The sequence below is a fragment of the Austrofundulus limnaeus genome, unplaced genomic scaffold, assembly GCF_001266775.1.
Source record: "Austrofundulus limnaeus strain Quisiro unplaced genomic scaffold, Austrofundulus_limnaeus-1.0 Scaffold408, whole genome shotgun sequence".
Lineage (NCBI taxonomy): Eukaryota > Metazoa > Chordata > Actinopteri > Cyprinodontiformes > Rivulidae > Austrofundulus > Austrofundulus limnaeus.
In genome coordinates, this window is record NW_013952810.1 from 302453 (window position 1) to 317291 (window position 14839).

The 14839-nt window shown below is 39.3% G+C and overlaps 1 protein-coding gene across 4 annotated transcripts in view; it reads left to right on the top strand.

Annotated features, from left to right (window-relative positions):
* The window catches only part of micu3b (mitochondrial calcium uptake family, member 3b), a 40008-nt gene that overhangs the window by 21362 nt on the left and 3807 nt on the right, over positions 1 to 14839 (top strand). For 2 of the 4 annotated variants that reach the window (XR_001311551.1, XR_001311549.1), the window contains exons 9-15: positions 3722 to 3817; positions 4312 to 4400; positions 4519 to 4690; positions 6670 to 6778; positions 9997 to 10154; positions 10381 to 10466; positions 10546 to 10614. Coding sequence is in view for 1 of the 4 variants with exons in the window: in XM_014024132.1 (XP_013879586.1) it covers positions 3722 to 3817; positions 4312 to 4400; positions 4519 to 4690; positions 6670 to 6778; positions 9997 to 10154; positions 10546 to 10614 (693 nt within the window). In the remaining 3 variants the exon portion in view is untranslated. The remainder of the gene's footprint in view (positions 1 to 3721; positions 3818 to 4311; positions 4401 to 4518; positions 4691 to 6669; positions 6779 to 9996; positions 10155 to 10380; positions 10467 to 10545; positions 10615 to 14839) is intronic. The other 2 variants (XR_001311550.1, XM_014024132.1) reach the window with 2 other exon arrangements.

The window sequence follows — 14839 nt, forward strand, 5'->3', positions numbered from 1 at the left end:
CATCCATCCATCCATCCATCCATCCATCCATCCATCCATCCATCCATCCATCCATCCATCCATCCATCCATCCATCCATCCATCTTCTGCTTGGCCCAGACATCTCTTTTCTGAGCCACCTCCCCTAGCAGCCAAGAGACTGTTTGTGTACAAATTCAGAGGCTGGGTCCTCCGAAGGCTGAACTCGTCGGCCGTTTGCGTCACAGTGCCGCACCGGAGACTGTCACATTTTGAAGACTCCTCCGATGCTGCTGACAAATCTGTCCTCCTTTTTCCTCAATTTGAGGGACTAGTCTGATGGCTCCTTCTTGGTCCACCATATCCCATAATGCTTTGTTGGCCTACCAGAGATTTTTTTCTGCTAGTAATGGCGGATGAAGCGAGAGAAAAGAATACAGTTTAAATAAAAATCTGGCGGTGTAAAACTGAAAAGTTTCCAGTGGTTGTGTCGTTAATGCTTTTGTCATTTGACATGTTTTTAATGTTATTCTTGTCAGAAATCAAACGAGTTCATATAGAAAAATAACCATGCACCTACAGTTGGAACTTTGTTCTTCAAATATCGCCTTTAAGCTAATTTTGTTGTTTTATGATTTTAATAATACTAATATATTGAAATTTAGCTCATTTCAATCTATTTTTGCTTCTGTTTTGCGTCGTCATGGTTCCTAGGTGACAGGACAAACGCCGTGGTAAGGACGGGAATAAAGCAGGAAAGATCATCCAAATAGACTGTCTACAAAGGACCCGGCCCACCTAGAATGGGTAGGCCGAGTCCTTCAAAGGATGCAGCCCCTGAAATTGGACACAGCCGTAGTCTCTCCAGCGTGTCCTGGGTCTTCATCTGGGTCTCCTCTCATTTGGGCATACCTAAAATACCTCCCTATGGAGGCGCCCAGAGGGCATTCTTACTAGATGCCTGAAACACCTCAACTGACTCCTCTCGACGTGGAGGAGCAGCGGCTCTACTTTGGGTCAGTCGTGGGTTATGGAACTTCTCATCCTATCTAAGAGTGAAAGTCCAGCTATCCTGCTGACAAAACTCATTTGTACGCATGTACTCATGATCTCATTCTTTTGATTAATACCCAGAGTTCGTGGCCATAGTAGTAGGAATGTAAACTGATCAGTAAATAAAGAGTCTTACAGCTCAGCTCCATCTTTACCAAAGCAAGTTTTTATGTCATTTCTAAAAATATCCATTTAAATGCACAGAATTGTTTCTGGAAATGTTGATTCACTTAAAAAAAAAAAACTAAAACCTTCCAATACTTGTAGTAACAATGCCAGGCCTGTATATGGCGCTGGCACACAAGGCGTGAAGTGGGTAGCTATGGGTGGGGCCGCACTATAAATCACAAATACTATACACTCACCGGCCACTTTATTAGGTACACCACGCTAGTAACGGGTTGGACCCCCTTTTGCCTTCAGAACTGCCTCAATTCTTCGTGGCATAGATTCAACAAGGTGCTGGAAGCATTCCTCAGAGATTTTGGTCCATATTGACATGATGGCATCACACAGTTGCCGCAGATTTGTCGGCTGCACATCCATGATGCGAATCTCCCGTTCCACCACATCCCAAAGATGCTCTATTGGATTGAGATCTGGTGACTGTGGAGGCCATTTGAGTACAGTGAACTCATTGTCATGTTCAAGAAACCAGTCTGAGATGATTCCAGCTTTATGACATGGCGCATTATCCTGCTGAAAGTAGCCATCAGATGTTGGGTACATTGTGGTCATAAAGGGATGGACAAGGTCAGCAACAATACTCAGGTAGGCTGTGGCATTGCAACGATGCTCAATTGGTACCAAGGGGCCCAAAGAGTGCCAAGAAAAGATTCCCCACACCATGACACCACCACCACCAGCCTGAACCGTTGATACAAGGCAGGATGGATCCATGCTTTCATGTTGTTGACGCCAAATTCTGACCCTACCATCCGAATGTCGCAGCAGAAATCGAGACTCATCAGACCAGGCAACGTTTTTCCAATCTTCTCTTGTCCAATTTCGATGAGCTTGTGCAAATTGTAGCCTCAGTTTCCTGTTCTTAGCTGAAAGGAGTGGCACCCGGTGTGGTCTTCTGCTGCTGAAGCCCATCTGCCTCAAAGTTCGACGTACTGTGCGTTCAGAGATGCTCTTCTGCCTACCTTGGTTGTAACGGGTGGTTATTTGAGTCACTGTTGCCTTTCTATCAGCTCGAACCAGTCTGCCCATTCTCCTCTGACCTCTGGCATCAACAAGGCATTTCCGCCCACAGGACTGCCGCTCACTGGATGTTTTTTCTTTTTCGGACCATTCTCTGTAAACCCTAGAGATGGTTGTGCGTGAAAATCCCAGTAGATCAGCAGTTTCTGAAATACTCAGACCAGCCCTTCTGGCACCAACAACCATGCCACGTCACCTTTCTTCCCCATACTGATGCTCGGTTTGAACTGCAGGAGATTGTCTTGACCATGTCTACATGCCTAAATGCACTGAGTTGCCGCCATGTGATTGGCTGATTAGAAATTAAGTGTTAACGAGCAGTTGGACAGGTGTACCTAATAAAGTGGCCGGTGAGTGTATATCGTCATTGCAATACCAGTGTGCGCAATATTCATATTACAATCAAATTACAAAGGACTGCTTGGAGTTCAGTAATTGTTGACTAATGTATTTGAAGAGTTTTGAAGTTGTATTTTTCATGTTAATGCGATATTTACCCTGGCTTAACACTAGATACGACTCTGCTCAAATCAGCTGCGACGCACAGAGGAGGGAGAGTGTGCAGGAATGAGAGTGCGCGATAAATCCAGTGATAAATGTGGAAGTCAGAGCAAAAAATAATTCTGTGAAAGATGAAGTCCAAACACAGATGAAAACATTGATATAAAAGCTTTTGATATCTATGGTTGAAACTGTATCGCTGTCTTTTTGAAACTTCTGATTTCAAAATAAAATCCACATGCATTGTGTGTGCACACACATGCTTCATCTACATGTTGCCATCTGCTTCCCAAACAGAACGATACATTCTGACAGCATTTGTGTAGAAATAAATCCAAACATTGATTAATATAGCTGGGATTTCTGCAAAATTACTGTAGTCCGCCTTATGGTGTCTTATTGTGAAAGTAAGGATGTTGTGCTTGTTTCTTTTCCTGTTGGTGCGACGTGATCTTTGTCAGACATAGCAGAGTCGAACCGCATCTAGTGTTAATTAGGGATTACCCTGTAGGACTGAGTCTAATGGCAGCAAAAGCTCACACCAGACACAAGAATAAAAGACATATATCTCATCTGATATTGTCATCACAGTATTTACAAATATTATTGCCATTGCAAGATTTGTTATACGGCCCTGACACTGGCTGCAAAATGTAAATGTAAGGAGAAGGTTGGAACAGGTGGGGTCTATGACAGTTGCACATTGGCTGTCTGCACAAAAACATGAGGGAGGCGCTTCAAGTTTTTTTCATTCTGGAACCCATTTACAAAAAAATACCGTTTTTAGAGCTCCTAAATTACTTTCCATGTGGATGCAAGGCTGCAATGCTAAAAGCTTTTATGTATTCACAAAATAATGTGTGTGGCTCCTAAGAGCTGACCACAGGATTCGGGTTAATACCAGGTCTGAACAAAGCCACTGTCCCCCATTTTTCCTTAATAATGGTAACACGTATACCATGTATTTTGTCCTCTAACTGCTGTGCTTCACCTGCGGCCACAGGTTCGTAAAAAAGACAGTCAGCATGCGGCAGCTCCGGGCATGTGGGATGTTCTCAGACGTGGCACGAGTCGGGTTCTGTTTTCTGATCTCACTGAGGTAGTCGAGGACTTGAACATACGACAGTACGACACACTGCTCTATCTGAGAGTTAGATCACACCAAGAAACTGTTGCACAGGTTTTAACCACAGTGAAACCTGTTAATGTCTTTGCTTACCTTGCTTTAAAGGTAATTTCTAAACCGAGTGAATGCTTCCTTTGACAGAAGCAGCATATACGTGTTTGAGTTCAACAGAAAGGAAGAAACCTCAGCGCAGTGATTTCTGTTATTAATTGACTCAGTAGCAGTTGTTTGATATTAACCAAGTTTTTAGCACAGCCTGTTTCTGTGTACCTTGTTACCATGAGATTGCTGTTTGTGTGACAGAGTGCAGTGTTTTACTCAAACTTGCCAATCAGAGAAAGTTTGGTTTAATGATTGCAGAAATCTGTGGTAGTTTGTTGTATTTCTGTGCAAAAACTCGTTACCCCTGAGGTTGGTCTTTAAAGCCATCAGGAGTCACAAGCGTTCACTTTTGTTCCCTCTCGCAGCACGTGGATGAGAAAACAGAAACAACTCTGCTGGTTCATTTCTTTGGGAAAAAAGGGAAAGCTGAGTTGAAGTTTGAAGATTTTTACAAGTAAGTTATGACTCCTGATTCTGTTGTTCTGCCTGTATTTTATCATTTTGTCTCTGTTTCTCTTGTAGCCATCATGGTTTCTGTTAGCGCCAGTGTCTTTTCTGTCCCTCTCCACCAGGTTCATGGACAACTTGCAGACGGAGGTGCTTGAGATCGAGTTCCTCTCCTACTCCAAAGGCATGCCCACTATCAGTGAGGAAGACTTTGCTCGCATTCTTCTTCGCTATACAAACGTGGATGACGTCAGCGGGTATATGGAGAATGTGCGTCACAGCATACCAGACGAAAAGGTGCATTGACTTTTTAAAATTCTTTTAAAAAAACTTGACGATGATGTCATGGATTTTTAATCAATTTTAGACTTTTTTTACAAGTTGGTGAACAGTGTAACCAAGCTATTTTCCTATGTGAAAACATAGCCCTAAAAGTAAATATGTATACAACAGAGCATTTAGACCAAATTAAATGTTCCTGAATGCATTTTAATCTCTTCCAGAATGCCTTTTTTAGACAAATCATTGTTACTTAAAATAAATACAAAAATAAACTATTATTAATAATAGTGCAATTCTACAAAGTGTTACTTTATTAATTAACACTTAATTTAATGTGGGTCTAGTGTGGTAAAACACCAAAGGGCTTATTGTAAGGTGTGAAATAAAATGTTTACTTCGAGGTCACCTCTGAAGCCTAACATGATTCAGAACAAAAACAAAGTGTAATATTATATCTAAATCCTGGTTCATTATTAAAACAGTAACATTTAAACTCGTTTTACTGTTTTAATTGGAATCAGATTCTGTGAGGTCAAAGCTTACTATATAATTTAATTCATTCCATTATTGGCTTGATTTGTCTTGTGAATTATTCAAATGTTTAGAATATTTGTTTTGAAATAGAAAAAAATATTTACAAAGTCAATAAGGTTCAAATAAATACGTATTAAGACTAATAACAAGAAGTTTTTTATTTTGAAGTGAAGAAATTGTTTTACTTTGAAAGACAAAGTCTCAAACTGCAGCTTCATAATTGGAGGGATAGTTTTGATTATTTTTAATGGGGTTCTGTGGAGAAATTATAAGTAATCAGTATATCACTTGAAGTAAGATAGTTCTGAGCATTTATTTTGAAAAACCATGCAGAGGTTTTTTGGGGGAGAACCAGCTAACAAGAAGTCTGATCAATGTTTTAAGTGTGACCTGTAGGCAAACTATCTGATGAAAGTAAGACGATGTAAACTCAGACATAACAGTCGGTCGTCTTCACATGATAAATAAAACAATGATTCAGATGGAGCACAGACAGAGCAAGCAGCGCAAAGATCAGCTCTGTAAATCAGTTTTTGAGGTACAGTAACCTAGACTGTGCAAAAAGTGCATCATTTTCACTAAGAAGATTCCTTACTGTCAGTTTAATTGTCTACAAAGTTTTATGTTCTCTCTTATAAACATGTTTTCCAGTCTGTAATGATTTGTAATGATCTTGTTCTGTGGGTAAATAGGAACACTTCCCCCTGTTTGTTTTCTCTTTCCTTTGATAATGTTCAGTGAATTAGCTGCTGAGTGAAATGGCCTCATTTCAGTTTTAATTTGTTCCCCCTCTTGGCACGCTGACCCGCATGAAAAGGTGCCAGCAGCTCCTCAGCCACCTCAAGTAGCCTGTTGCTAGATCTCTTTTGATAATCAAGTGGGTCTCATCATTACGCTGAGCGATATTTTATGGTTCCCCTCATTGTTAAAACAGCAAAGTGTCACAGATTAGTCATTACTTCATTTGTTAGGCTGTGTGTTCGGCTGCCCCCCTCCCTCCCCTCCGGTAAAACAAGCAGCTAGTAGCCGCAGGACGGTTGAGTGGACATCAATGGGCTCAGTGTTTGAGTCGTCAGCCAAGCCTGAGATGTTTTGGGGATTCATCACTTTTGTTTTTGTTTATTCAAGTATCAGGTTAATCTGCTTTAGAAAAGTCTGCGAGCAGCCTGACCTCTTCCCAAAAAGCTACAATCCTCCCCCCGCCGCTGACAGCTCAGCGTGTCCATACTGCGCAGGGAAAATCCAGCAATGTGTACTTTGTCTGTTTGGGTGTGTCATCTATCTGATGGCGACAAGCTCCCACACACACTGACAGATTCCTCCCAGAGATGAAAGCAGCCAGATTATCAATGGTGTGAATTCTAGCACCGGTGTCGACACATGCAGCTCATCTGATTCCTGAGCTTCTGAAGCAGCCGGTTTTCTAATGAAAACATTGTTTTATTGCTGTTCCTTCCCAGGGAATCACCTTTGAGGAGTTCAGGTCCTTCTTTCAGTTCCTGAACAACCTGGAGGATTTCACCATCGCCATGCAAATGTACAACTTCGCCCACCGCTCGGTCGGTCAAGGTAAAGTTTGGAGACACAAATTGCAACTTGCTGGTGTTTTAATACGAAATTCAAGATAGTTAAAAAATAATTGACTTTATATTTGTTGGTTTGTTCTGAACTGTTTAGTCTTTTGATTTTGCGAGAGAAATAACAGTTCTATATAAATAACTGTGTTTTTAAGGACGTTGAGAAAGTTTTAATCTGAAATTTAATTAGTGTCTTGCTTGTCTTCATTGTGTGCACCTTCCAAAATAAAGGCCTCATCTTTTGTGGACAGAGTGTTTCAAAGTTATGAAAACTCTCCTTTATATATAAATTATTCATTGTTTCTAATTTTAAAGTAATTAACGAGAGCTCAGCCAAACAAATTAATCAAATGTCAGGATTATATAAAACTGGTCAATGAATTAAAACCTAAATATTTTTGAGCCTGTGGCTGAATATAAGGTCTGAATAGACACAAATTTTAGATTATCCATCCGTTATCTTATGCATGTAGCAGAGTTGAGACAGGGTAATCAGGTTGAGAAGGGAGGCCCAGACCTATCTTTCCACAGACACCTCTTCCAGCTTTTCTGGGAGGATTCCATGGCGTTCCCAGGCCAGACAAGAGACATGGTCTCTCCAACGTGTCCTGGGTCTTTCCCAAGGTCTCCTTCCAGTTGGACATTTAGGGAGCATCCTTACCAGATAACTGAACCACCTCAGTTGGCTCCTCTCATTTCTAAATTATATTTATTTAAAGAATACATCACATGATTGTGGAAGAGTCTCACCACATAAAAAAAAAACATCTGGACCAGGTGATTTGATTGAAGAATATATTATGACTTTTATCCACGTAAGATTTTATTAGTACATCAGTCAATGAGCTGATTCTGGGTGGAAGTGGGTCTTCCAGCCAGGCATTAACCCGCAGAGCAATAGTCAATCCTTTAAGAAATGTTCAAGAATAAATTTAATGTTTTAGAATAAAACCATTTTTAGCTTAAAGAGAAGAGGTTGGAAGCGGAGTTCTGCAGAAAGCTTATGAACAGTTAATGTCTCACCTGTTGCAGATAGCTCTTTGAACAACCTCAGTTTGAGAAAAAGAGTTGAATTTTGACTGGATTGATGAGCTAAAGGCTAGTCCGAGCAGAGCTAAGGCTAACATGGATTTCTGCTTTCCTATAATAAAGCTAATCTTAAAAATGCCATAGTGTGAGAATACTTAATTATAAAATTTTACTGAGTTATCAGCTTTTTTATCACATACTTATTTAGGGTGTTTTGTACCCCAAACTGCCATTGATTGAGCTGCTCTTGAAATCCTAAACGGTATTGCAGTTGTACTAACAGCATGAGTGTGCACTGCAGAATTGCAGCACGCAGGACTGCCGTCTTTCTTTCTGCGTCTGTGCTCTGTCCCGCCCCCGTCATTTGTGACCAGTGGGAGCATTGATCATCACCCACCTGGCTTTGTTGGCAAATTATAGTTCGCTCACAAAAAAGCACAATGTGAATGCAAACTGCACCAAAATAACTAAATAAATAGTCTGAAATATATAAATAAATTAAAGTCTGATTTTGGTCCAGGCCAAAGGACTTTCCTGTTGTCAATACATCCTTAAATAACGTCTTTGATTATTTGCAAATTAAAATAGCATAGCAACAATTATCTATAGCACTGCCAGTGTAACCGGCAACAGCCTGAGCCTAGTTGGTGGCCTGAGGTCACCTACTTGTCAGACATGCCTGGAAAGTCTCCATAAAGAGACGTCCAGGAGGCATCTTTACCAGATGCTTGAACCACCTCAAATTGCTCCTCTCGATGTGGAGGAGCAGCGGCTCTAATCTTTCTCACTCAACTGATTTTCTCACCTTGTCTCTAAAATAGAACCCAGCTCCCCTGCTGAGAAAACTCCCTTTGACTGCTTTTATTGGTGACCTCATTTTTTTCTGTCACCACCCAGAGTTTATGAACATAAATGAGGGGAGGAACCAGCTACACCTTGCAGCTCAGCTTTCTCTTTACCACACAGAGTCTGCAACATCAGGAAACTGGACTGATCCTTCTGTCAAGCTCAATTATTCCCTCATTTGTGAACAAAACCCAGATACTTGAACAACTCCACTTCAGACAGAACTTCACTCTCAACTTGAAATAAATCCTGTGAAGTTGTAAGAATTTGAGACATGTTAAGAAGAGCAGCAATTAACTTTGGAATAATAATGGTTAAACTGGAGTGGGCCCACTTTTGGATCGCACAGTTATTTCCCCCCAAAAAATTTATATTCTTTTTTAAATGACCCAGGCTGCACTGGAGGTGCTGCAAGAAGTGTTTCAAATTAAAGTGCCTGTGACATTAAATGTTTGTAATAAACATGAATGCATTTTTGAAAACAAAACATTGATAACATATTGCAAAACAAATTTCACGTCCCTGAGATGAACAGTTGTTGGGATATTTGCACCTGAAGAAACAGGAAGTGATGCCAAAGGGGAATGTCTGCATGTAAACAGAGCATTGCAACAACAGCCAACAACACAGACTGAAGAGAAGAATCTAATATTTCTTTAAATTATTTTGAGTCTCTATCAAACACAGATGATGAGGAGTTAAAGTGTAAATGATAATGTTTTAACAAAGACCAGCGAGTTTATTTTATTAATGAGTTCCCCTTTGATGTCACTTCCTGTTTCACTTTGGCTGAGCCAAATCCAAAAGAAAATAGGCCAATTATGTGACAAAATGGGTAAACTCATGTGTATCATGCCAAGTTGTTTTCTGAAGGATAGGCATGTCACAGGTACTTCAGTGTTTGCAAACGGACCAACAGTTCTGTCTTAATGTGGTGTTGATTAAAGAAATCAGGAATCTACTTAGATCTTGGCTCTTAGGCTAACTTTTATCGTCATCCGGATGATCAGAATTAACTCCAGGCTGTTATGTTTTTAAAAATTCATCTAAACTGAGATGCAGGACCAAAAACATCCATAACTGTTGAATTTTGTGTGCAAAAATGTCACATTACTTGTGAAAAACAGTGATAAAAGGCAGTGGTTGTCTTGCTCAATTATTTCCATTTTTATCTGTAAAATAGTTCGAGCAATCATGAGTTTGATGCAGTAAAATTCATCTGCTTATATACATTTATTTTCTAAAACATTCAAAGAAATATTCCTAACAGCATCTTTGCAGCCCTCTTGAAGACATTACTCTCTAACATTTAAATCTTCTACCGATGCATTGCAGAGGAGTTTACTCGAGCGGTCTACGTGGCCACAGGAATCAAGCTGAGCCACCACTTGGTCAACATCGTCTTCAAGATCTTTGATGAGGATCACGACGGCAAACTCAGCCACAAGGAATTTATCGGAGTCATGAAGGACCGGCTGCACCGCGGTGATGGGGTGAGAAGTCTTTCATGTTAAAAATAGAGTTCTCTGAGCTTCTTTTAGCAGGAAGTAGCTGAATAAACGACTTCACAGCCAAAGAGCAAGAAACCTACAAAGTATTTTTTTTTAGCTTTTTATGGTGCAAACAGAAACAGATTCATGTTTCAGCAGCATCTCTTCATCAAAGTCCCTCTCACTGAGCTCCTTTATGTTTTGAATGTCTTTTTACCTCTTGCTAAAGGTGACAGAGGACACATCCACCTACTTCCTCTGTGGACTGAGGAGGACCAGTACTGCAGAGACACAGAAACACTTCACTCATTAGTTGTGAGGTTTCACCGCCACCTAGAGGAGCGTAAGGACTTTTATTTCTTGTCAAGTTGAGTTTAATCTCCTTGTCTCACAGGGCGTTCGAGTGGAGGAAAAGTTCATCTCTTTCAAGTCCTGCATGAAGAAGGAGCTGTCAGCCAAATAGGTAAATGTTTTTGATCAGTTTGAGAGAATAATATGATAAAATAAAACAAGATTTAAAAAGAAATTCTCAGTGAAAACAACTAGAATATTTTGTTCGCCATATTTCTATCTTTTGCACCTTGTGGTTTGGTGGTTGAGGCCTGGACAGTCCAGGCCTGAAGCATTAAGTTACTCTGTAATATTAACGCCTGAACAGCTGCCACCGGATACCGGCTTAGACCTGCATACGTGAGCAGCGAGCGGCCGGCTTTAAAGATGTATAAGTGTTTCAAAAAGAAGGACCTCTCTGAGGAGAGCTTAATAAACAATCTGGATTTTATATAAAAAAAATAGTTTTAATTTGTATTTTTTCCAATCACTTCCCCAAAATTTCAGTTTTAAAGAACTTTAAATAACAGATTTCTTTGAACAACATTTACTTTACTTTCTGATTTATTAAGTAATATAAGTGTCTTAAAAATGTCAGCAAAATAAGATGATTTTGAACCCAGCTGTTCAGTTTCAGGTTTCTGTTCTGCAATTGGCAGAAGTTTATAGTAACTAAGTACATTTACTTTGTTACAGTACTTACCGGTAAGTAGTTTTTTTGAGGATTTATAATTTTACTAATTATTTTTTTAAACAGCCACTTTTACTTTTATTTTGTTACATTTTAAAGCTAAAAAGGATACTTTTACTTCTTTACTTTAAAATGTAACACTTAGTTACTTGTTACAAAATTAAATACGTTCGAACCCATCATGAAAGATGTTTCTGCACTCTACAAATTAAGTGTTGAATTTAATTTTAGTCATGTCATCTGGCTCCACTAAACCTAGTCGAGTAAATTGAGCAAAGAATACACATATATCATTCAGTTTACTCAACCTGGCTTAGTGGAACCAGTTTGGTTCAGTAAACTCAACAGTTTAATTCTTAGAGAGTGTGTAAATGTACTTTTACTTTTCCAATTTTTGTGAAAAGTTTTATGAATTTTGCTTGAGTAGTTTTCTCATCAGTGAAATGTATTTTTACCAAAGTCATTTTCTGTTCATGTAATTTTACTTTTACTTAGTTACTTTTTTCAAATACTTTATAGACCTCTGGTAACTGGATGCATATTTTGATAAATAACACCTCGTTTGCATCCAGCCTTTCAAAGACTTTACAAGAAATATTAAACCCGATGTAAGGGAGCATTGTCAAATAATTCTTTGCATGTTGTGTGAAAACATACAGTATCTATAAGTGAAGTTGTTGATGCGTAGACGTGGTTTTAGATGCTAAAAAATACAAATGTGTTCATTGCGGATTTTTTAATTCAATATTTTCAGACCTGCTGCTGCTGGCAACTCAAACATCCTTTATTGTTCCTAAACAAGTAGTTTTCTTCGCTGCAACATGCTACACTGCAAAAACAGCTTTTGTGTTGTTAAATAAAGGGACGCACCGGGAAAGTCTGAAAATTCACGCTGCTGTTTTGTCAGTTTTTATCAACACATTAACAGAAGCATGAGACAAACATAAAAGGATTGTTATGATCTTTTAAAGTTGGGTTTCAATTAATGAATTACCTGCTGTAGATGGATTTTTGAACAAGCTGATAAGCTAACGGCTAACCAAAACAGAACCAGGTCAAAGTGATTTGCTGCTGTCTGAAATAGGGCTGCCACAAACGATTATTTTTATAGTCAATTAATCACCMATTATTTTTTCGATTAGTCGACTAATCGGATCATACGTTAATTGAATATAAAACATACAGCTGCTACAGAATGCAGCTGCTATTATATAACCATGGTTAGATTTTAGCTATATGCTAACTAAAAATAATTGCCATGGAAGGCAAGTTCTGCTCTGCAGATATTACACAGGTTTCTCTTTCATTTTCTTAAAATGATACCACAGTTTTGAGCTCTGTTTCTGGGTAGCCATGATACCAGAGCCTGTCTGTATAATGTCTTGTCACATCCACGGCCTACCCCAGTTACCACTACTGCATGTGTGTCAAGGACAGAAAGGCAGATGTGGCAGTGAAAGGTGTCAAACCAGTTTGGAGAGAGAAACAAAGTAAAGAACAAAAAAAAAAAAAGAATAATTGACTATTAAATTAGTCATAGACTATTTTAATAGTCGATTAGTCGTCCACTAATCGACTAATCATAGCAGCCCTAATCTGAAGGTCCTGCCACACTTTAATGTTTTTAGACAACTTATGCCAAAATATAAACCTTTTCTCCAAAACACTGACATAAACTGAAGATGCAATAAATAAATAAATACATTTTTAATAATAAATTCTTTTTTAGCCTCCATCCATGGGTGTGCCTGTATGCAGTTTTCCTCAGTTCAGCTTTGGCCAAATGTGTCTTAAATTCTGGATCCAACTGCGCTTTCAGAACCACCACAGCAGTGGTTCTAAACCAGTGGAACAAAGTATTGTGCGTTTATGATTATGACGTCTGCATACTTCTGCCCATGGATTGGCTGAGCTGAGGCAGAAACTGAACATATCTCCAGCAAACTCTTCCTGGAGAGAGGGGAAGGAGACGAGCGAATACACAGAGCCGTCTGAAATGAGCAGAAATCCCAGGAAGATCTGGACAAACTGTCCATGGTTACATGTACTGATAAATAGTGATGTGACAAACAAACAAACGTCTGACTACCAGATGATAAAACCACAACAGCTGAAACTACATCCCAACGATCCGCCCACAGAGTGAGAGACACACTGACACACAGACACACACACCAGAGCAGAACTGAACAAACATGAACTGAATGGAGTGAGACTTGACAGTGTAGAGGTGGCTTTCCAGTATTGTACTAACAAGTTGAATGGATATATAACCTATGAGTAACTGATCCATATCTTGTCCTTAGCTTGTACATGACTTAGACAAGCGTCTGATAGTGTTTTTTGACTTTGCACAACTTAAGGCCCGCTCAAACTCACACAAACTTCACTCCACAGAGGTCCACACGGACTTGAGGTGGACGTCCGGTGGACATTTACTCGGTGTTGCGCAATAAACTGCCCAGTGAGAAAACAGAGAAAAGGTGTTCACATGAAACTGTTTTATTTGCAACACCAAGCAGATAGTTGAGAATCGATGTGTGCTGAAGTATTTGCTATTTTTAAGATGCTTAAGAATTAAAATAGCTAGCCAAAAGTTGTCCCACTTTTCACTTTTTTCACAATTTGTAATTTATAGCATGCCATCAATATTTAAAATCAGTCTACATGCACGTGATATTTAGGACTTCAATAGCAGTTCCAAATGGGACATCTTAAAGGATGAATGAGGGAATTTGTCACGAGAGAAAGAAGCAATCAGTACGCTCGAGTATGAAGTCTCAACTGTCCGCAGATGGTACACGCAGCTCACGGAGTACTCAGTACACCTGAGTATGTGGGGCCCTTCATTCTGAACGTTAGTGTAACTTCTGCCAAACTTTCAGTAGATTTTTATTTTATTTTATCTGCAGTGTTTGCCAGCATGGTGAACACTCTTTCAGCGTTAGTTGTCCAAAACATTATGGTGTGACAGGACCTTTAACCCTGTGACTCACTGGGATGTGACTGTAAGTTTTAAGAGTTAAAATTGAGAGAAAATCTGCATGTCTTGACTTGGGATCACACTAAATTGATATTTTTGAGATGTATGCAAATGGTTGTTATTTAGACATTCCTGCAAATGACTTGCATGTTTTTTGATGCACAATTTAGTCACAAAGTGTTTTTATTGTGTCTCAACTGGAGCCCAGTTTAGTCTCTTTTTTTTCCCCTCTCCAGTTAGTGATAATTAGTTTTTTTGGGTTCCCAAACTTTTCCATGCCATGCCTTGCCCTCCTCAAAACAGCATTAGCCTCTGGCCGGGGACCCCCCTTTGCAAAACCATAAACAATGCTACAAAATGTGTAAAGAAACACCAACTTTTGCTTTTTTTCTTAATTTTATTTATTTTCAATAATTATTACATTTGTTTAACACAAGAATTTTATTAATTAGCATGTTAAGCACGTTATTATGATTTTACTGAAAAAACAACTTTTCAACAAACTGTTGACAATAAGAACAGAAACATATTAAACCTTTCTTAAATAACATTTCAACATATAAATTATATTTTTAAAACTAGATACTGCATTGCGATAACATAATGACCCCTGCACGCAAAGATAAATTGGGGGTCCAGTGGGTGGGGGGCACTGATTGGTGGGCCTGATGGATAGAGCTTCAT